Source organism: Corvus hawaiiensis, chromosome 14, assembly GCF_020740725.1.
Source record: "Corvus hawaiiensis isolate bCorHaw1 chromosome 14, bCorHaw1.pri.cur, whole genome shotgun sequence".
In the NCBI taxonomy this organism is placed as follows: Eukaryota; Metazoa; Chordata; class Aves; order Passeriformes; family Corvidae; genus Corvus; species Corvus hawaiiensis.
In genome coordinates this window covers 21,479,700-21,502,178 of record NC_063226.1, presented here as the reverse complement: position 1 = coordinate 21,502,178, position 22,479 = coordinate 21,479,700, and the positions used below count along the sequence as shown (strand labels likewise).

General features: G+C 41.5%; 1 protein-coding gene across 1 annotated transcript; it reads left to right on the top strand.

The window, feature by feature from the left end:
• The first annotated feature begins 1,347 nt into the window (after nucleotides 1-1,347).
• LOC125333410 (homeobox protein CDX-1-like) lies at nucleotides 1,348-14,926 on the top strand. Its single transcript, XM_048319286.1, has 3 exons — nucleotides 1,348-1,780; nucleotides 11,311-11,456; nucleotides 14,669-14,926. Exons 1-3 carry the CDS (start codon nucleotides 1,348-1,350, stop codon nucleotides 14,924-14,926), a joined length of 837 nt encoding a protein of 278 aa, XP_048175243.1.
• Nucleotides 14,927-22,479: the final 7,553 nt, after the last annotated feature.

Below are 22,479 nucleotides of genomic sequence, written 5' to 3'. Positions count from 1 at the left end.
TGCAAAGTGAGAACGCGGAAGTTTAAATGGCGTTAAAGTGCAAAAGACTCAGAGAAAAAATACACCTCTGAACAAAGAAAAAACTCATTATACTTTGCACCTGTTTAAGGAAAAACTCCTTTTAACAAGTCGGATCATTAATAAAGGTGCAATTAGGTATCACATCATTAAAGGAACAAGAATGAAAACAGGGTTTACAATGCCAAGGTATCTATCTCGTTTAAAAAAAGAAATCCACACTTTCTCTCCTTGCTCCTGGTTACAGATGATCTCATAGTGATTTGTTACTTACAAACATGAGATTGCTCCTGAAAGTTAGGAAACTGCTTTCCTGAGCTAAAAAGCTATAATTTGTTCCCATATTTCCAAGGAAAGGTGTTACTTAATTGTGAAGAAGCACAGCAATGAGAACAAAAAAACCTTCAGGGAAAACTATCACTCATTTCAATATCACAACCAAGACATAAGCACAGGGAAAGTGACAAATTCTGCATTCTCTCAATAACAGATTCCCTTTCTGTGAGCGTTGGAGGTTAGAATAGAGGAACTTCAATCGCAGTGGCAAGCAGCCAGCTCATGAATAGCTTGCTAACATCAACAAGACTATTCGTATGAACAAATGCTCAAAACGACTATGAGACTTCTTGTATATCCTTTGTAATGGTAAAATCACCAGGATTACTGGGGTTTCTAAGTGCTCTCCCACACAGACGAAGAGCTGAAGTCAAGAAGAGTGCTCATGTGAGGAGCTCTGTAAGAGCTGCAGTTAAACACTGAACTGCTCCATTGGTTTTAGGTTTTTTTTTAAAAATAGAGCACATTGGAGTAGAGCTACTACTGGACCAGCAGACAGCAGGCTTTGAGTAACTCTAACCGGGTGCCTAAAGTGAGATCCCGACATGCACTGCTCAAGAAAAATACAACTTCTCTTGCCTGAACAGTTATGGTTAACCACGTACTCAGCTCTGCTTGAAGACCATGAGATTTCAAACCACATTCTCAAAGAACAGGGCTGGCAATACATAAAGATCTGTGAGAAAGGAAGCACTGGAACTAGCAGCAAGGTGGGGTTGCCTGCATGGTCAGCCCTTCATTTGAATGCAAATGTAATTTTGGGGCAGGCAGTTATCTGTGACATCAGGCAGGACTTTAGTAAACTGTTACCACCAGCACCTGGTAAAACCATTGTTAATCATGTGTAGTAAAGGGACATCAGGGCTAGCAGGAGTCATTTATAGAGCCAGGCTGGGCTAGAAAAGAGAGAAAGAAAGAGGAGGGGAAGGGAGATCAAACAAACCCTGCGAGGAGCAGGATGTCCCAGCGAGACAAAGGCAGGCTGTGAGCATCATGTATGTGAGCTATCTGTTGGATAAAGACACCAGCATGTATCCGGGATCCGCAAGGTGCACCAGCAACAACCTGCCCGTGCAAAACTTCGTGTCTGCTCCAGCCTACTCCGACTACATGGGATACCACCCTGTGCCAGCCCTGGACACCCACGGGCAGCCGGCGGCAGCCTGGGGCTCCCACTACGGCCCCCAGCGGGAGGACTGGAGCGCCTACGGCCCAGGCCCTTCCAGCGCCGTGGCTGCTGCCCACATCAATGGCTCGTCCCCTGGCCAGGGCTCCTACAGCTCTGCTGATTACAGCTCCCTGCATCCCGCCGCCGCTGCGGGGTTACCTCCTGTAGATACAATTAATGCCCAGCAAATCTCTCCCAACAGCCAAAGGCACAGCTCTTATGAGTGGATGAGGAAAACGGTGCAATCCACTTCCACAGGTAGGAGGGCACGGAGGTTTTATGCTGAGAAGAGATTTTTACTTGTTATTGGGTCATTGCGGGGTTTTTGGCAGGTTCCCTGTTCAGAGGGAAGGATTCGGATTAATAACAACAGGTTCTGATTGCTCTGAAGGATTCCCTTGCTAGCAGTTAAATACTGGTTCAATTATTGGATGCTGCATTTGATCAGTTGATTATTTCTTATGTTTCTTGCTTGACCTTTAATCCTGTGGGAAATGAAAAGCAATGTCCTTTCACTTCTCACTTCAGATATGTTTAAAAAGTTTGTGATATCCAATAGTTGCTTTTAATAGGAGTCCTATAGATTGGGATAAACCAGAAAGTGTGGTATTCAGCACCACCTATATTTTGCTTACTTTCCTCAAGTTTTGGAGTACCTAGGAAAAGTTCAAGTAAAATCTGCACAGCAGGGGGTTGGCAGTAAGGCTTTATACCAGAAACAACCCCTCTACACCTCAGAACACTGAAATGAGATCTGCAAGATCAAACAATGAGTCAATGCTTTAAAAACAGGGATGATAAGGAAAGGCTTGCTTCACTTTGTAGTAGCAGCTCTCAGAATATGCAGGAATACAAAGATCCATGGTAACACAGCCTGTTAATACAGCCACAGATCAGGCTCTGCTGCATGACAGTCAAGGAGTACAAAACAATTCTTCAATCATATTTAACTGGTAAAAACAAGCTATGAAGCGTGAGGGAGAGGTTCTGTTTGATTGGGATGAGGAACAAGAGAAAAAAATATAAATATTGAACATCCCTAAAACAAAAATCTGTACCCTGTATATGATAGAAGTATGAAACAAGAAGGGAGAGAAAGAAAAGGAGGGAATTCTGCCTGAAAAGAACAGAGGCATAATCTGCTGTATGAAAGTATTTGATCCTCTGAGGTGCTGAGCAGCTTTGACATGCACTGAGATCAGTAGAAATTAGGGATGCTCAATTCCTCCCCTAAAGAGATGCTCCCAGTATTTCAATGTTGCATCTCAGGAAGGTTCCTTCCCTTTCCCTCCCTCCCACCCCAGCTCTGTTCCACACGTGCCTGTAAATAAAAGTCTTCAAAGCAGAGCCTGAATCAATCTCTGGTGGAAAAGCAATTACTTAAAAGAGACATCAGAGAACTGAAAGCAACTACATAGAAAAGTTGTCTGTATTAAAACAATGCATCTAATTTGTATGGGCAGAGTCCTCCTCACTCCTGCTGAACACAACTTTAGTTCATGGAGAGTCCACAGAATTCAACAGACCAATCAGAACAGGCTGTTGCTCTGTGTGAATAAGAATTTGGGGGTATAAAAATGTTTGTATTTTTTAAATTGTATTTGTTCTTCACTGATTATTATCCAAAAAAACCAAGAGGGCCTGTTTTGAAAAAACCTGCAGCTTACTTTTGAGGAGTCATTACAGGGGCAACAAAATTGCTCACTAATTGTGGGATTTACAGATGGCAGAACCCTTGCTCAAAAAAACCCACTGCTCCTCATCCCTTCCTTACCTGCTTTGTGCTCCTGTGGATTCCAATCACAGCCTCTGAGACCAGGGCCTGATTTGTTCTGTGCTGTCCCTTTGATAGAGGGAACACTGGGACAGATTGATGCAGCACACACACACATATCTATACCCATAATATAAAATATCACATTCTAATTGCTGCTCAAGAAGCTCTTAGAAATTTCTAACTTTCCAAAGTTCAAGCCTGCAAGGGTCAGAGCATTCACAGGAGAGCTGGGAGTGTCTCCTTTCTGGAATGGTCTAACAAGATATTGAATATATGTGTGTCCAGGAGAACTGGAGAAATCAGCATGCCATAGGAACAAACCCTCCCAAATGCCCGTGGGCCAGTGGAAGGCTACATTTAAAAGCTACTGAGTCCTGCTTTAGGGAAAAACCCAGATAAGGAATTCTCCTGCTTCTTCTTTTCCTCTTATTTAGTTTTTCTGCTAGGCCAGGAAGGCTCAGTGCCAGCAGATCTGTTTCATTGGAGTGAGTTCCTTTCTCTTCCTTCACTCCTTTCCCTCTGTCTTTTTCTGTTTAAAAGCAATGGCACTATTGTTCTTCATGGTTTCCCCAAAAATAAAATAATTTAAAAATATTTTCCCTTGCAGCAGTGTCAGCTCTAGGAAAGCACCTGGGTGAGTTTGGTTCTGTGCAGGCAGGTGTTGCAGTGGTTTCAGGTGTGTGACCAAGCTCACTGCAAATGCTTTTTGCTGGATCAGGAGCAAACCCCTCAGCATTTTCTTAGATGGAATCCAATCCTTTTTACATCCTTAAAGCTGTCTGTGTTCACTGAGCATTATCCTTCTGTCTCCTTACAAAACCTTCGGGAGTTTCACTAGAGATTTGGTGTGGGCAAAAATGAAGGAATCACACGTGTTATTTATTAGCTTTTTTTATCCCCTGTTAAATAGATATGAACCACTGTTCTTAATGATGAAAAAACTGAGGCTGAGACTTACCTGAGGTGATCACAACAGAAATCATTTAGACAAACTAATTTTGTTATTTCTTCATTACATGCTGCAAAGCACTAATTATCAATACTAATACTAATATTTCACTGTGAAAACAATCATCATAAAAGCAAGTAATTTTTGCAAGATATTCTCAGAAGCGTGCAAGAAATGTTCCTGTAATCTCATCCCTTTAAGACTGGGAGAGATTCTTGCCAAAGGTTCACTCACTTTGAGTAGTCTGGCTTGGAGCAGCTACCAAAATGAGGCTCCGAATCTGTGACCTTCCCATCTCCAGAGATTTCATGGTTATCTTCTCTTACTGGTGCTGTGTGGCCTCATGTCCTGAGAGATGACAAACAAAACACTTTATTGAAGTTTCTACCACTGCCTCATGCCCTGCAGGTCTTTTGATACTCAGTTATCTACACAACTAACCTGGAACAAAGGAAGAAATTATTTCAAGTTTTACTCTGCAACTTTAAAAACAACATCAATGTAGAACCATGTGTTCAACTGATGTAAAATGAAATTTGTGAGGTTATGCTACCTGAAACCTCTGCAAGATCTCAGTATTTAATGTGAGATTACCATCCTGGTTTAATGCCACTAGAATGCATTTCCTGCAGAAAAGGCCTGCTGAGGCTTCAGTGCACCCTTCTCTCTGTGACTGAAGGACGCTGAGTGTTTGTCTCTGCCTTGGAACTGCAGGGATTGGGATTTGATCCTCAATGCAGAGCACGTAGGATCCAGTGCCCTATCTCTGCACTCCACAGCGTGTTGAGGATACAGGAAAAAGCCAATGTGTTCTGACTCAGAACACTTGAAGCAGGAAGCACTGAGTACTCAGTATTTTCAACCACAAACACAGAGAAAAGACTCTTCTCTGACCCTTACACTGCTCCTGTCTCCTCAACTTCCCTTGGAGAGGGTGAGCACAGCCAAGACAAGGAGTAATTGTAACACAGAACAGAACAAAGCCACAACTAGAAAGGTGAGGTGCTAATTCCACACACACAAGACATAATTACAGGCAAATTCTTTGATGGAAAGTAGAATAAAAACACCTTAGAAGAAGCTACAAATCTCGTCTTGTTGATTTCAGGATTTTTATGGAGCTATGTCATCACTTGCACAGGAGTAGACTTGACTTTATGACTGTGTGAGAAAACAACACACACCTGTGGTAAAAGTGTGCCCAAAACAGTGAGTTTGAGCAGAGAACACCCAGGAGAATTTGCTCACCAAGCTGTAAGTGCACCTTAAGATCTGCACTTATGTTACCATAAAACAGGGTGGGGACAAGTTTTGAAACAGGTGAACTGATTCAGAGCAGAGATTTCTCCTGTAGGTGACAAGTTTTCAATCATTCTTCTTCAATAAAAATTTACTCTGCAGACATAAGGACAATTTTTCTGATGCTGATGACAGGTACTGAGAGCATCATGACCAAATGCACTGTAAATGTATCACACTTGGTCCTTGAAGGAAGAAGTTACATTCCCTCAAATCTAAGGAAGAGGAACAAGCCTCTTTAGAGGTCATTCCTGTAAAATGTTGAATGCTAAAGAACATACAACACTTGGGAAAAATCTCACTCACTTTCCTTTTAGTTTACCCAGTCACTGGCAATTGCATTTCCCCTGGTTTCCCACTCAGAAATCCACCTACATTTTCTGCAGGTTGGGTCCTTGTGCCTGTCCAGTCATTCCTTAGAGAATAAAAATGGCTCTGCTTTGGATCCAGTTCCTTCTGGATAATGATGATGAATACAAAAGTTTACACTAGCAAAGGGAAGAAGAGAATTTGGCCAATAAGCTTTATTCCAGAACAGCAGAACATACTCAAAATTGAAAACAGAAGGGAAAATTCGAGTCTGTTGAAAGGTTCCAATTCTATGATCCTGTTCTGGTTTTTTCAGCTTGAATAATCTGAACATGTATAAAAGAACAGATGAGCAAGACCCAGCAGACAAACAGAAAATTTCACCAAGTTTCACAAACCTAACTTTGCAGTAATGCACAGGACCAGGACACCTCCTCACCACACCAAGGTTTCTGGCAGGAATATTATACAGGAGTGGATCTATGTCACATTTTCTAATACAATGCCTGGTGGGTTTTTTTTTAATTTAGCTTTACAGAACATTATGTGCAACACAATGTTTGTCTTCAAAACTTATTTTAAATTACTTTTGCTTCACAACTTCAATTAAGTCAGTGAAATTACTGACTTAAGTCAGGGAGAATTTGCCCCTTACTTTTCCTACACTTTTAAAGAACATGAGTAGTTAAGAGTCCTAAACAAAACTCTGAGGCCTGATCTCTGTCAGTCTATATCTTTATAAACTCAAAAATATCATCAGTTTTTTAATACAAAAGTAACAGAGAGATGCAGGTTGGAACTGAGAATATCCTCAGGCCAGAAGCTGTTTCTCATTTCTGTGATGATTTAAGGTAACATCCAGTCACCAAGTACAGGCATAACTTCCTCTGAAACACTGCTAACCCCTGGAACCCAGGTTGCAATGCTTTGTGAGCAATCCCTCATTAATCCCACACTATCCTATCCTAGGACACCTTCAGGCAGCTTCTGGATTTTATGAAAGATGCTGGTTTCAGTGCCTGCAGAATATTCCTGAAAAGTTAAGAGAGGAGGCTCTGAAAGAAGGCCCAGGGCTGGTTCTAATGCTAATTTATTTTGCTTTGTAAACTAGTTGTGAGGTCTGATGGTGGGGTTTTTTTTTTCCTTTCCTGGCCTACATTGTCTGAGGTTTTGAGGCCTATCTGTCATATTGAGGCAACAGACCCTTTTAACACTTCACTTTGCTTTGATATGCAGTCTTGTCTCTTCCTTCTCCCTCTTTTCTTCAGGAGTTATATTGCCGGAAAGGGTGATGATTTTCACAGCAAATAAAGAGGCCTTCTCCCAGCTTTATTGTCTTCAGAAGAAATGCTCTGTGAATTTTATGACCAATGGGAAAGCTGTTCCCTTCCCCCAACTCAAAACTTGGCCAGTCACAAAAATGGCCAGAGTGGGTGTGATGGAACAGCATTGTTAAACTATATCCCACGGAAAGATTTCCAACTCTGAAATGTCTCACTTCTTGCTGGTCCAAAGGCACTCCTCAGTAGTCACTATTGCAAAAGAGGGTTTTTGACAAAACTCCCTCCTCTTAAATAGCTCATTAAACCCAGGAAATCCACTCCCCCAGTACAAAGGCAGGCAGACTGCAAAGGTAGCTGCTTCGAAGCCCTTTTGTTTCATTTCTCTTCCACCCGAGCACTAATAACCTCCCCAACCACAATTCCATGGTATAACTGTCCATGCCAGAACATATTTCCAACAGAACTGACACTGTACAGATGATTGTAATTTTAACCTGTCACTAACAAAAGATGAATTCAGATGGTACAAACTCAACTATTGGCTATTTCACTCACCTAAGAGAGGAAAATATGCAGGATTTCACTAAAGAATTGGATTAATATATTGACTTTTATCATTGCATCATTGAATTCTGCCATTATGGCCTGAGAAGTGAAGAACATCCTCCTGCTGTCTAAGGGTGAACCCATTAGTCCCACCAGAAATTTTACTCAGGTAATATTTCTTCTGGAAATAAAATGCATCCCTGGAATTAGAGCCAGTAGAAGGTCTGCAGAACACAGTGGAGTGGATCTGCTCTGTCTAACAGATGGAATTTAGGGGCTAAAGTCCCAAACTGTTTAGGGATAGGTTCTGTAGCTGCTGTTTGTTAACTCTGGCAAATAAAAGTGTACTTTGCCTTTGAAAGGAAATGCCATGTGCAGACTAATTCCAGCCCAGCATCCAACAAAGGAAGACTCTCACTGACATCAAGGAGAGTAAAGGCCTAACAAACTAAAACATGGCTCTGCCAGAGCTAAAAGTATCTCTTGCAAGACCCCGGCAGATCTCAGCTCCCACCATCTCTTGTCTCACAGTAAATATTACTCTACACAGAAAAAAAAAATCAAATTATTAAAGACAAGATTTATGTAACAAATCTGAGAATTTTTCTCAGAGCATTTCTCAGATTTTCCTTACTTTGTTTTTTTTTACTTTTTAAATTATTTTCTTAATTTAAAGAAAGAAATTAGATGTCGAAACTCCCAATCTTCCTTCAAAAAGAATCCACATATTATCAGTTCTTCTAAAAACAGAGAGCTACTCATAAAGAAAGAAAGGATCTTATGGGATAAAGTTCTATTTCCCATGTACATTTAATTTCTTCTTCAGCTTAAAAAGAAAAAAACCAAAACAACCTACTCCTACTCAGGTAATAAGGGTTTAAGCACTTCAAACCAGAAACAGGAAGATTTTTCTTGAAGTTTACTACCTTGTTTTGGCAATAGAGGAACATTTGATATTTGTCTGTGCCTTCTGAATGAGAGTAGAGGTCAAGATAAGATCACCTTGTTCCTCTTTTGTGTACTCCATCTTAACAACACAAAGGACACTAAGGAAACATGTTAAACATTTTGTCCCATAGAATGACCCCAAATTCTCATTTGAAGAGGAAAAAAAACCTTAACCAAACCACCAGTTAGAGAGATCAAAAGTTAAAAAATATCAAGTGAGGCATTAAAGCACCACAGGTGACCATATGTTAAACAAACAATTCACACTTCTAGTGAAGGAAAACAAATGTCCTGGTATTTATGTGGACTGAACTGAATCACTGCTGTTCCTTAGACACTCCAAAATTCTTACCTTAATGTAGTAAAATTAGCAGCACTTTTCACTTGATTATCAGTGTAAACGTCACCGGGCTAATTCTGCTCTCACTGCAGTTTCACAGAGGTAGAAATGCCACTGAAATGAGAATGTCCTGTACATCTTCCCCAGCCAAGCAGCACCTTTACAGGCAAGTAACAGATTTGAGCCAAAGGAGTTTGGCTGCATGGATTGAGCAGAACTCATGGCCTAAGGAGCAATCCCACATCTATTTTCCCTATTGAAATATTCCAAGCAATCAGGCTGATGGCCTTAGGAAGAGTTGGAAGATGCCCATAGCATTGTAGAGGCACTATTGATGCTCTCTCCCAGGGTTGGACACTATGGAGCATGGAAGCTGAAGGACCAAATTCTGATGCAGACTTGGTTTTACAAGCATGGGGAGAGTCCTAGAGAACCCCTGTCTCGTAGGGCAAACCAGAACTATCCCCATCCAGGCTGTAACAGGATTTATTCCCAGCATTTCCCTGCCCAGGACTTCTGGTGCTCACTGGATCTGCGGTCTATACAGACAGTACAAAGAGGGGCAGAGCCTGAAGAGCTTTCTAACACAAGCAGTAGGTTGGCAAGCCAGAAATTCTTAGAAGTAGCAAAGTCCTGACTGTCAACCACTGGAAGAGGCAAAAGTGACCTGGCTCTCAAGCCATGACCGTACAGTGTGCATGGCAAGTGGAAGGCAATGCTAACTTTAAATAGGTTCCATAAAAAACAAAGGGGCTGGGAAGGAGTCAGACCTTTGGCAGCACTGACAGATGGCCCCTCCAGCTCCTCTCCCCAGCCAGGGGGAGCTGGTGGCTCTGGGGCTCTGTGCCATCGGAATCTACTCAGACACCGAAATTTTACCAACTCCATGCCTGAGAATGTGTTTCACTCCATTCAAAATTAATTGATCTTATTAGAGTGTAATTATAGGAGTTTGTGGGACCTGTTTTTTGAGGAGTTAGGCATCCCCATAACCTTGTCAGAAAAAGCTCTGTAAGCAAAGAGGAGCTGCTGTGCAAAGCCACACGACACCTGCAGCAATAGCAGATGGGTACAAACACCTCGAGTTCTGTGCAGCACCTGAGAGAACCTGAACCTGAGGGGGCTGTTCTGCTGCAGTGACCACTGAGGACACAGATTCACAACCTCCAGCACCACAGTGGAATATGTGGCAAAAAAATACCGAAAATATATTCCCTGTCCCAGACAATTCACTGGCTAAATATGCACATGTGAAGGAATGTCTGTATAAATACAGACAGACAAGGAAGCATCAAAAGATGGTAAGATTGTGGTCAACAAAGATGATAACACTGGTCTTAACAGAACAGTGAGCCAATCAGTTAAAAAAGTGGGAAGACCTCAGGCTTTGGCTTTAAGGAGGTGCTGATCTACAATATATTGATTGTCTAATATGAGCATAAATCACAGAGGAAGGGAACCATCAGCAGCCTTTCTCATTCTCAGCTCTCTTTCAGTGCAGCCACACATTCTGTCCTCAGAAATGACCCCGTATGGAATCCATAAAATTTCAGCTCCTTGCATCTGTGTTCCCTGGCTCCTGTCATCTGTGATTGTGTTTTAATGCCCTGGATGCTGCTGAGCCGTGTCTGCTCCACTCAGCTGCACCCACAGCTGAAAGGAGGCAGCAGTGCTGCTCCCAAAACAGCAGATGCTGCAGTTCCCTGCCCATTGTGAAGTGTTATTGCTTGCCTTTTCTCTTTTTTATGAACTGTCATCTGAAAATCTATGTTACTGTTGCCTGTGCTGTTATCAGGTCATGGACAGATTGTGCGAGACTTGATGGGAAAACACAACCTCCAAATTGCAGTAACAATCACAACGTTGTAGGAATTTTTCTAGCAGCAAGAAGTGAGGAACTGTGGAAGCTCTCAGTATTTTCTGTGCAGTAAAATGTCCTTCACAATTTCCCTCTGAGGCAGGTAAGAGTGTCAGCTCTAGGGACAGAGAGACAAGAGCAATTCAGCAGCAGGCAGGAAGCTTGCAGCAGAGCTGGGAGCAGAACCCAGGTTTCCTGGCTCCTTACTCCTAACAGGAATGCCTTCCCTTTCCCAAATGATAACACAGGGGTGATAAAGAACACAAGAAGCAGTTTATTATCTATTTACTAAGGAGCAAACCTAATATCTGATGGTATGAACCTCTTGTGTTGTAAATCATGACAGAGTTACTCTGGGTAAGTGCATAGAGAATCAGGCCTAAAATCCCCACAGATGTTTTCAAATGTAAAGCCAGATATTTTGTGTTACTAAAGTGAAAAACTCTAGCTTGAAGCAATGTGTTCTTCTTTCAAAACAGGTAAAACAAGAACGAGAGAGAAGTACCGAGTGGTTTACACAGATCACCAGAGATTAGAATTAGAGAAGGAGTTTCATTACAACAGATACATTACAATCAGGAGGAAGTCTGAACTTGCTGCAAACCTAAGACTTTCCGAGAGACAGGTAGAGTATGGATCACCCATCCAGGCTTTCCTTTGAATTTATGATTGCTGATGAGGAGATAACTGTATGGTTAAGAATACAGAAATGTTAATGCCTCAAGTAACCCAACAGTGCACTGAGTTCCCTTTGCAGTAGAACCCAAACCAGAGCTGTGCAATAGCCCAGGAAATGCAAACACCAACTTTTTCCCATGCCCAGAACACAAGTTAAGCCACATCACCAAAATCCTGCCCGGATTTCTCTCTGGGCAGTGGTAGCAGGGAGAATTTCTTGCTGAACTTTCTAAAGGAGGAGTCCTAGTTCTGCTGAAGTCAATGGGAATTCCATAACCAAATCCAGCAAGGTCGGTCTTAGCGGAGATGGAAGTGATGAGCTCAAGTATGTTCAGGACACTTGAAGGGTTTTGTTCTCTTGGCTGCCTTGTGCCTTTTGTTAAAGATTTCCTACATACGTGCTACTCCTTGCTCCTGCCCCATTTCCTCCCCTCCAAATTCCCCTTCTGTTCCCAGAAGATAAATCAAAACACAATCCCATGATTAGGCCTGATTCACTATTGTTTTATGGGCTCTGCTGAGCAGGAATGGTCTAAAACCCACCCAGCTGTAGCACTGTCCATCCGACTTGAACCTGTCTCACACGGCACACGCTGAGCTTACAGAAGTGGAGAAGCAAACACCCATTTTGCAAATATTTCTCAATCTGCTGCTGAATGCCAGGATTTAATTATTGAAAATTAAAATTATTTCAGCCAGGTATAAAAAATACACTATGTGTCTTTTTGCTGGCTGTTAAAACATTAATAACTTGACTTAATTGTGCTGAATTTGAATATTATGACTCTGCATCTATAAACAACCAGTGGTATTTACTTGAAAATTCCTAGTTCAGTGATAATTCCTGATGAATGTTTTTGTTAGTGTATTTGAAGAGGTGAAACAAAAATATGTGTTCTATTTTTTTGTCATATATTGGGGAAACTTGGCAACAGCTTTTGCAATATTTCTTCTTCATCATCATCATCATCATCAATATATCGAGAACAAAACGAATTCCAGTTCATACAACCTACATCTCTGAAGTGTTTTTAAAAATGTAAGATTAAGTAAAAAACACCTGATAGACTCCCAGCACCACCCTTTTGTACAAATTAAACAACTCCATCCTATGAGCATGACTGAACACACACTGTCCTGTCCCAAGCTCCTCTGCACACCACCTGAAATCTGAATTGATTTTCTGGAAAAGCTTTTTTTCTGCCTCTGCCAAAATTCAAAATTCCTGGGAAGGAGTATCTCAAAAGGACAAAGAACAATCATTTCAACAAGGAAGGAAAGATGCAATATCTAATTAAGAAAAAAAGGCAAAGTGAAGCATTGTTAACATAGGAAGGATACAGAAATAAAGGAGATGATGAGGATGAGAAAGAAGAGAGAAAAATCAGACTTCAGGGGAAGAGAGATTTGCATGGAAAAAAGAATTGAAAGGAAAGAGGGCAACAGGTGAAGAACAAGTCAGACAGATGCAACTGGCCCTGTTAGCTTTTAGTCTGACATTACAGACCTGTTCTTACTTGGACTTATTTGATAATTGGCACATGACCCTGAAGTGCCTACTGATTTCTCTTTGGATCTCTGCTGCAGATCTGCTTCCCTAGTTTAACAACAAACCAGAAAAAACATCAATTCACAGGCAGGTAAGAACACTGAAGCCAGAGGGTAATTCTGAAATGTTGGTTTAGTTTTTAGACTGTTTCATCTTTTCATACATTTTGGCAAATGTATGAGAGAAGCTGGATTATGTCTGCACAATGAGAATGCAAGAGATCTGAGAGGACTTGAGACTGGTTTAATGGAACATAATTTGGTACTGAAATGATACTCCAGAACTAAGGCAACAAAAGGAACTGCCAAACATCTCAGATGGCAGCCCTGCTTAAGAGACCTGGTTTGAATTTACACAGGCTTTGCATGTATTTGAATCCTTCAGCTGTAAAATGGAATAATAATGCCTCAAGGAGAGGCACACTGAGACTGTCACAGAGTCCTTAAGATGTTTTGTTGGGCTTCACCAGTGGTTTTCTTTTAAAGCACAACCTGGTAGCCACAGGTGTTATCACCTCTCACTGTTTTACCTCCGTTCCAATCATTATTCTCTTTGCCTTTCTAGTTTCTAGCAAAAAATAACTGAACAGACCAGTATTTCTCAGCAAAATATTGATTTTTTTTTTTCTCTGGGTTATAGAAAATGGTGACAGAAGTGTTTCCTTTGCTGTCTGAACAAGGAAACACAACAAACCTGAATGAGGTAGCTTGACTTACTACACTGACTAGACATGATCCAGAGCCACTTCCAAGGATAAACAGCTGGAGTGCACAGCTCTAAAGCCATCCCTGGGGATTCACATCCAAGCCAGTCCAGTTACCACAGAACATTTCACACCTTAACAAGTTCTGAGGTATTTTCAACTGACCATTACTCACCTTCAGCTCACATCCTCACTTGTTCCACCCTGATCAAGACCCATCTTTAACAGGTCCTTCATTCCTTCCCAAAGGTGGCTGTGTGCCTGCAACAGAGCAGGGACACTGGTGGCACTGGATCATGTGGGAAGCAGCAGCAGATTCTGGCTCCATCTACAAATGAAGTAGAAGGCACTCAGCTATTCAGGCACTGCTAATGTAATATTTTGAATTAATGTTGTGTATCACTGGTGAAATTCTGCTAAGAAGTGAATTTCCACTGGCTTGCATGCTGGAGCTCATCAGTTAATGTGCAGCATCCAAGCAGGAAAGCTTTTGTGCCTCAGTTTATAGGCCAGGAGCAGATTTTGGCTTGCCCTGACTAGGGCATACAGTTTTCAATGCAACAACACTCTTGGATCGTTTTGGCCATCACTAGGACACATGAGAATCTGTTCTGTTAGATTTTGTTTCAAAAAATTAAATAAATCAAAGCTCATTCCATAAAGAAATAACTCTGAACTAAAAACAAAATTCATTTTTTATCAAGCTATTACTAAATATTTTATTACCAGATAGGAAAGATTACCTGTATGAAAAACAAGCAAACAGCTCTCTTGTCTCAGTTCGTCATTGCCTTTCTCAGTGGTCCTCATGCCACTGATTTTCCCTATGATTCTGTGACTAAATACACAAAGGACCACATTGCACTCTGGTAGCAACTGAAAACAATTTTCCTCTGCTCCTCTGCAGGTGAAAATCTGGTTCCAGAACCGCAGAGCTAAAGAGAGAAAATTAATGAAGAAGAAAATTACTCACTTTGATGGCAGCAATCTCGGCTCTCTGCAGAGTGACTCTGGCTCCGTGAGCCCGATGCCAGTTCCTGACCCACAGACTCATTCGGAAATGCCCAGTTCTTTATTCCCCGCGCCGCCGCCTCCCCCTGCTGCTCTCCCCATGAGTGGCTTGCAGCACAGCGGGACCCTGCAGCAGGTGGTGGCCTCGCAGTGAGGCTGCGGGGGAGCCACGGTGGCACCGAGCCCACGGACCCAGTACCGGAGCACTACAGGACCCAGGGGGGGTCCCCAGCGTGACACAGCCTGGGGCACACAAGCTTCAAGTACAGTAAACCAAGAGCCACCTGCCAGGTGTGCGGCACAGCGCGAGTTCCCAAGGGCATTGGAACTGCAGGAGTCCCTCGGGAAGAGGATGCCTGTGCCACAAGGCAAGGAGCCCTCCGGCCTGGGAGCAGCTGGGGACGCACGGGGAGGGAGAGCCCAGGAGCAGACACAGCCACTTGTTCCACTGCAGACACAAAAAAAGCACAAAACTTGCCCCAGGCAATCAACCCCACACTGCTGAGGCAGCTGTACCGAGTGTCTGTCCCTCACCCCCAGGAAAGAGAATATTCCTGCTCCTTTGATCTCCACACAGGTTCCATGTACTGATCCCATTTGTGGATTTGACACATGCATCTTGATAAATGCAAACCTGGCTGATGTGTTTTGATCCACTTGATGGAAAGCCTGGAGCCAGGTGGTTGCACTCACTACATGTTAAGGGCAAAGGTCAGGGATGAGCTTTTTGGAATTTTTGGGGGTTTGACAGGTATGATTTCCAATGCTCCATCCATCCACTGGTATAAACAGGCACTCTTCAGTCTTACTATAAACGTTTTGAAAGCATTCAGGAATTGTGAATCTTGGCCCAAATTCATTCTTGGACAAAGAAAATTCATGTCAGATTCATTTTGGGTCCTAAGAGAGAGCAAAGCAGGGGAGAAATCCTTTTAAAAAGTACAAGTATTTTGAAAAGTGACTATATCTCATGAGACAGCAGAGCCCATGGATAAAGATGCAATAATTGCATTCAAACAATTTTAAATCTGGTCCAGTTTTATGAGTTATTGTGACACTAATAAAATTTGAAAAGCCAAATTAATAGAAGACAAAGCAAACAAAATACTTCACTTAAAATTAAGCTCTCAGCATTTTTCATGTGGGTCTCAATTTCTGAAGGGCTGATCCCTTCCACATTTAGCAGAATTTGGTAGGCAATCAGTACTTAAGAATAATCTGAATACTTACTTCCCAATATGATTCCCAATGTGCAAACCTTTTGTCTGCAAAGGGAAAATTTTTAGAGCACATGAGTGATTTGGGAATTTATACCCTCTTTGTCCAAAGCAGTTCAGAAATTTAGGAAGCCTATCCTCAGGAATTTCCATCAAGGAATCCCCTGAAATCTCTCTGTCACTGTTGCAAACAAGACTTAGGAGCATTAAGTCATTTAGGCACTACATTCTTGGGTTTGAGCTTTAATTATAACAAATAGTACTATTAGAGCATCAAAATGTTGGTAATGTGAAATTACTTTGTATATACAGAATTAAAATAAATGCCTTTTTTCATAACCATTTTGCAATGTGGTATCAGCTACTGCAGCAAGTGAACCTGCAGATTTTCATGATTAGTCTGTTCTGGAATTGCAATATCAAATTTAAAAGAAGGGTGATGTAAAAGAGTTTAGAGAAATTAGAGGAGCATAGGAAGAGCAGGATGTTTCAGGGAGCTGGCAGCTTTCACTATTTCGTAATTTTATTTATCATTTTGTTTGCAAGAAGGACAGTGCTAAACAAAGGTAGAGTTCGACTTGAAATGGAGAAGGTACATTGTAAAATTCCCACTCATTCCTGTCACAGTGGCGCTCCATTTGCTGGCAACAGCACAGGTAACACAGGGCAGAGGAAGAAGCTGCAACTCAAAGTTCAGCAACAGAAAGTCTCCAACTGATTTCCACATGGTAGGAAAAGAGGAGCATGACACAGAGCACATGGGAACAAAAGGAATTTCCCATCCGCATCAATGAGCACTGCAACCAAACTGCTCTCCCAAAAGAGAGCCATTGGATCTACCCAAAAGAGGAACCCACTGGAAATACACAGCACAGCCATGGTGCTGGCAGAGGGAAATGATAGAGGTTTCATTCACAAATACACAGATATTTAACTTAACAGAGACTGGAAAAGCTTCAACAGGAAAAGCATCCTCACACTGGCCAACTAAACAGAATTCTGCTTGCAGACTAGAGAAAAACCAATAAAAATTCCAGATTTAGACTTTCAAAAGGTAAGAATACAGAGGGAAACTTTGTCTTTTGCACTGATATACAATAAATTAAGATCTAGTTCTAGCTACATGATCAGAAGCCTGGCCCCAGGGTTCTGCAGAATCAAGTGCACAGCTACCTATTTTAATCACATTTTCATGACACAGCCTAATTTTGCATTAACATTTCTAAAAGGAAAAAAGTACTTCAAGGAAGAACTTTAAGAAATCTGTATGAACACAACTTCTTTCTCTTTAAAATTATTCAAACATCATTCAAAGCAAGGGGGATCTGGCAGAACGACCTGGTTTATCTTGTTTACATGTAGAAGAGTTATTGAGGAAGATAAGTGACCACTTTGAAGATCTGCCTCATTTCTGCTCCAGTTTGCTGAAAGCATGCTTGCTATAGGTTGCTATGTGTTTCCAATCAGAAGTTGTTAAGTACACAAAATAAGGCTGGATTTTATTTGCAGAAGCACATGTTCAAAGGTTAACATTTATTGCTCCAAAAGCAGTATCTATAAACCAGGGCAATACCTTAGAGATTATTAACCTTCTAGTTATGCCAGTGGCTGTTTCAAGTAGTTCAATTTTTTTTTTGGTAAGAATGCCCAGCAATCTCTCCAGTTAAGTATTTCCAATGGGTTCTAATCCTTTAAACAGTTGCCCACCAAACCCCAAAGGAAGTGATTTTTCTCTAAGAAGCTTGTGGAGTGCTGTTAACTTGCTGTACTCTGTCCAAATAAAAATAAGAGAGACAGAAAATTGCAGACAAATCAACTGAAATTATCTGGGTCCAGCACTGTGGGTTATGAAATACTGGTGCCATCCTCAGGCTAATACTCACTTTCTTCCTGACTTTGGGTATATCAAATAACTCATCACTTTTATCACATCTGAAAACTCAGGACACTAAAGCAGAGTACTGTGAAGATTGATTGGTTGTTCGGGAAGCGCCTTGAAGAAGAAAAGCATACCTTAGGCTACATCACAGGAATATCTAAGCCCTTAATCCTAATTGTGATTAAAAGAACTACCAAGGAATATCCAATTTTCAGAGGAATTCACTAAACTTTAGACCCCATTTTCCAGCAAGAATTGTGATCTATATGATACAAAAAAATCAAGCAGTAGAGCAAAGAGCCCCTTCTACCAAATCTTCTTGCAACTAAGCAAAATATACAATTCAAAATGATATTTCTAAAACAAAATCTTCAATTACTGCTTAGAGGTTATGCAATCATTAGGGTACAGAGGAGAGAGCATCAAGTATGTGACACCTTCTACCCAAGGAGGAGATTCAAAGATATATGTTAATTGTGGATGTTACCATAAAAATTAAAAAGCAGATTCCTTCTTTAGCTCCCTTATTTGGTTTGCTGGGGCAGTCCAGGGGCACTGAAATGACACGTCCCTGCAAATGACTCACATTTCAGATGGCACTGGATGTTAGTTGGACACAAAATTATGCAAAACTCATCAGGTAAAGAAATAGGCACAGATTTTATGATGAAAATGTTTGCCAGCTGTTTTCATACCCAAAGAGCACAAATTCTTGCAATTCTCTAAAAAAACCTGCTCTTAAATGTCTCACAATAAATGGAGAGGATTAATTAAGGACCAGGATGCTCTTTGTTGTCTCAGCCACAACAAACAGTCCCTCTAAGGTGGGAGAGCTTTACATGGGCAGTAATCCCAGAGATAAATGTGTGGGGCAGAAATGCCAGGCTGCCAGCACCGTAAAGCTGCGGGTGCCAGGCAAAGAGGGAAGGCAATTGATTCCTTTGTTACCTCCTGCAAGAAACCCCACACCAAATGACACCTGGAGGATTCACAGGGAGCACCCAACAGTCCCACCCAGCTACACCTGGGCAGGATAGAACTTCCTGCACTGCTCAGGAAGGAACGAAATCGATGGCAGTAGAGGATTTGCTGTTCCTTTTCATGGTTCTGCTAAAGAATTGATTTACCCTGGGGTTCACACATAGGCTCTGTAACTCCTGCTGAATTCAAGCTGCTTGTGGAGCAGTAAGGAATGCTCTTATTTCTGTCAGAATTGATTTTGAAGCAGAAGTTAAATTATTTTTATTTCTGAACAGTAAGACCCTCCTTTAGCTTCAGACCATTCCTTCCTGGCAAAACTGATGCAGCTTATCCATGAAATATATTAAAAAAACACATTTTAACATTTAGAAATTAGAGATAAGCCATTTTAAGCAGCACTTAGAAAAACAGAAGTGGAGTAGATAGAAGGGTAAATACAATCAGCTCTCTACCAGCCACTTTTCATCATTTTTCAAAAGGATTTCTTAACAACCAAAACTTCAGAGCATGAAATTAAACCCAAAACCACTGAGGAAGGCTTCACAGACAGCTGGCATCTTTATTTCTTCTGTTGCTCTCTTATGAAAAACAAATCCCCAGTAGGGATCAGAGACACAGGGCAGAACTGAAATTTGTGCTATATCCCTTCTTCCTTTTCCCCAGAAGATTCAGTTCAGCAAGTGAGAACAGCTCACTCAGCAGTGCTCATTCAGCTCTCTGGGCTGTGCTGCATCTGCCACGTGCAACTTAGCACATGCTTACATTTCAAGCCCTGAAAATGAGACCTAAGTAGGGTTCTGTATATTAAAAAACCCAATTAAAAAGGGCAAAAAAAAAATTTCAGAAGCTTTGTGTTTGTAGAAGCTTCAGCAACAGCAAAACCCACCTCTTTAGCTGCGTTTTAAAATTTTAAGCCCATCTACCTTCCTTCATCACTAGTTGAGTTTTTTCCCAACAGAAATGCCCTCAGCTGACAGCAAACCATGTCCTGACTGACCTTTCTTCAAGATTCCTACAGCTGACTAAGAATTTTAGGAGGAATGAAGGTGCATGCAAAGCCCAGCTTGAATATAGGGTCAATAACACCTGGAAAATACTGCATTAGAACTACCAGCAATACAGAGTTCCCTAACAAAGTCCTCCGGCAGCCATTCCCACGAAATTCTGAGCATGCAGCTATAAAGGTACAGGCAAGAAGCATTCCTAAGCCCGCAGTGCTATTGGAGTGGTCATCTGGAGGCAAGAAAACAAACACTCACTCCTATCACCTGAGCCACAAAGGGGCACATTAAGCTCACCTGCTTTTTGGTTCTCCAAAATAAGAGAGATTTCACATCATTTTCACACTTCAAAGACAGATTATTGTCTTCTTATCTCCACATAAAAGGAAGAGTCATTTTATGAGGAAGGGTTCCTAATAAAAACTATCAGAGTTGTAAACACCTTTAATGTAAGTTATCATTGTACAGGCAAGTTTTAAATTACCAGTAGCTCCGAAATTGCAGTTTTAATAGCTGTCATTAAAACACTTAATTGCACGTTTGTGATTATGTTATTATTACTGGGTTGGAATTGCTCTCTAGAACAGCTCATACAATAGTGCACCATCTCCACTGCCTGTACAAACAAACCTTTAGAGTTCCAATGGTGAGCACCACACTTATTATTGATAGTTTTTCATCAACCACTTGCTAGAAAACTAGAAAATTTTCTTCCCCAAAGATCTCAAAGTACATTTGATTTAACACACGTAAAACCTCACGTTAACAACCACTGAGACAACTCCCATGGACACTGGTCTAGTAGATAAATTACACATGGCATTTGGACAGGTGGAGAAAAAATCAACCTTGGAGTTCAGTTTTCCTGGCAATCCATCTCTCCAGTGTCTGCCAAAGAGCACAGCTCTCCTGCTGCTGGTGCCACACAGATCTGTCCTGCTCTGCCTTTACCACCCACCACAGAAAAATGTACAAATACAAGACTCCAGATGGCTGGGATTTCCGGATGTCCAGCCCACTGCCTCAGAACTGCTGTCACTCCCCCACCACCCCAGAGAGTCCGGAGAGGGCCCGTGTTCCACCAGCACTTTACACAGGCACGGGCAGCACGCCAAGCCCTTACTCCACTCACTGCCATCCCCACAGAGCCCAAGGCAATGGCAGCTCATTTTTTTCCCTTCTTTTTTGTATTCCCTGAAAGCCATGCCCCCCAGAAACGTCTGTGGAACTGCAGCCTAAGTTACTGCACTGAAGATGCAGCGGTTCTGTGGCTCTGAAGCTGCTGATGTGCTGGGCCTGAGAAGGAAGGAGCTGTGCATGGCCTAAGAAATTATTCTTGGAAAGACAGACTCAGATTAACAGTCAATTAGCTCTCAAAAAACACCAACCCAAACATTTTGGTAGCCTCAAACTACACAACAACATGCAAAGGTACTGCTCCTTTTTAATATCTCCACCCTGCTCTGCTACACAAAATAGGAGACATCAGACCCAGGGTGCAGATCATTTGAACATTGCCATTTTAGTTATCTCATTCTCACTTTGGTGTTAAAAATCTGCAGTCCTGCCCAGCAATCTTATCCTGCTATGTAAATCTTTTTAAACAAAATGCCTTATTCAAAGTTTACTATTGTTAACTGATATCAAATCAGTGTAGCAAATTGCCATCGGAGTATCTTGATCTAATTTTGTTCTGGAAAGAATCGAAATAGATCTGAAGAAAATTCAGATAATGGAACAGGCAAAACAAGAAAGGGAAAGGAGGAGCATAAACAAAAGATAAAAGAAGAACAGAGAATAAAGGATAAAGCTCTGAGATACAAAAAATAGGATTAAGTGATACTGAAATCGTGGGGGGTACGTGCCCAGATATCCCATAAAGCAAGAGGAACACCAGAGATTAAAAATGTTACAATCATCTACTGCAGAATATGAAATTGCATCATTCACAGGGATGGGAAAATGGTGTGTTTGGGGGAAGTCAAACAATGGGTCTGAGCTGAAATCTCTGAGCAGCCAATGTCCCCTGTCACTGGATTACAGATGCAGTCAATGGAGCCAAAACTTTCCCCTCCTGTGGATCTGCCTATGAGTGACAGCTCTGCACAACACTCAGCAATCCATGGGAATTTAACTGGGGTGTAATGCTCACAAACAGGCTAAACATTCCAAGGACATAGGAAATACATCTTCTTTAATTTGAATGACATTCGGTACTAAAAAGTCTGTGGGTTCTCAAAAATTGTGTTACAGTTCCTTGTCTTTCGAGATAAAGGGAATAAGAGTCTCTTTCCATTTATTTTAATGTCTATTTTTATAAGGGTACACCAATTACAAAAGATCTTATTTTTCCCATGTCCTATCCCATGATGCAACTTCTGAGGATCAGCATTCTGAGGATCCCAGTGCTCAATGCAGAATTCTGTAAATGTAGCAAAACAAGTTACAGAGATTTTGCTACACTCCTCAGTAAAATTTCTTTCCCTAAAAAGCGCAGTCCCAAAGAGAAGGGGAATATCTTTCCTGTCTGTAAGTACACACTTAGAATCCTTTAGTGCTGGAATTAGAAGGGATGTGTGAATACGAGTAGTGTCAAAATACAAAGGATACTGAATGAAAACCCACACCT

What these genes read in the sequence shown, in the direction of transcription:
- LOC125333410 (XM_048319286.1), top strand. Translation starts at nt 1,348, where the DNA reads ATGTATGTGAGCTATCTGTTGGATAAAGACACCAGCATGTATCCGGGA. An exon ending in GGTGCAATCCACTTCCACAG is followed by an intron (nt 1,781 to 11,310) that starts GTAGGAGGGCAC and finishes CTTTCAAAACAG; the next exon opens with GTAAAACAAGAACGAGAGAG. An exon ending in TAAGACTTTCCGAGAGACAG is followed by an intron (nt 11,457 to 14,668) that starts GTAGAGTATGGA and finishes GCTCCTCTGCAG; the next exon opens with GTGAAAATCTGGTTCCAGAA.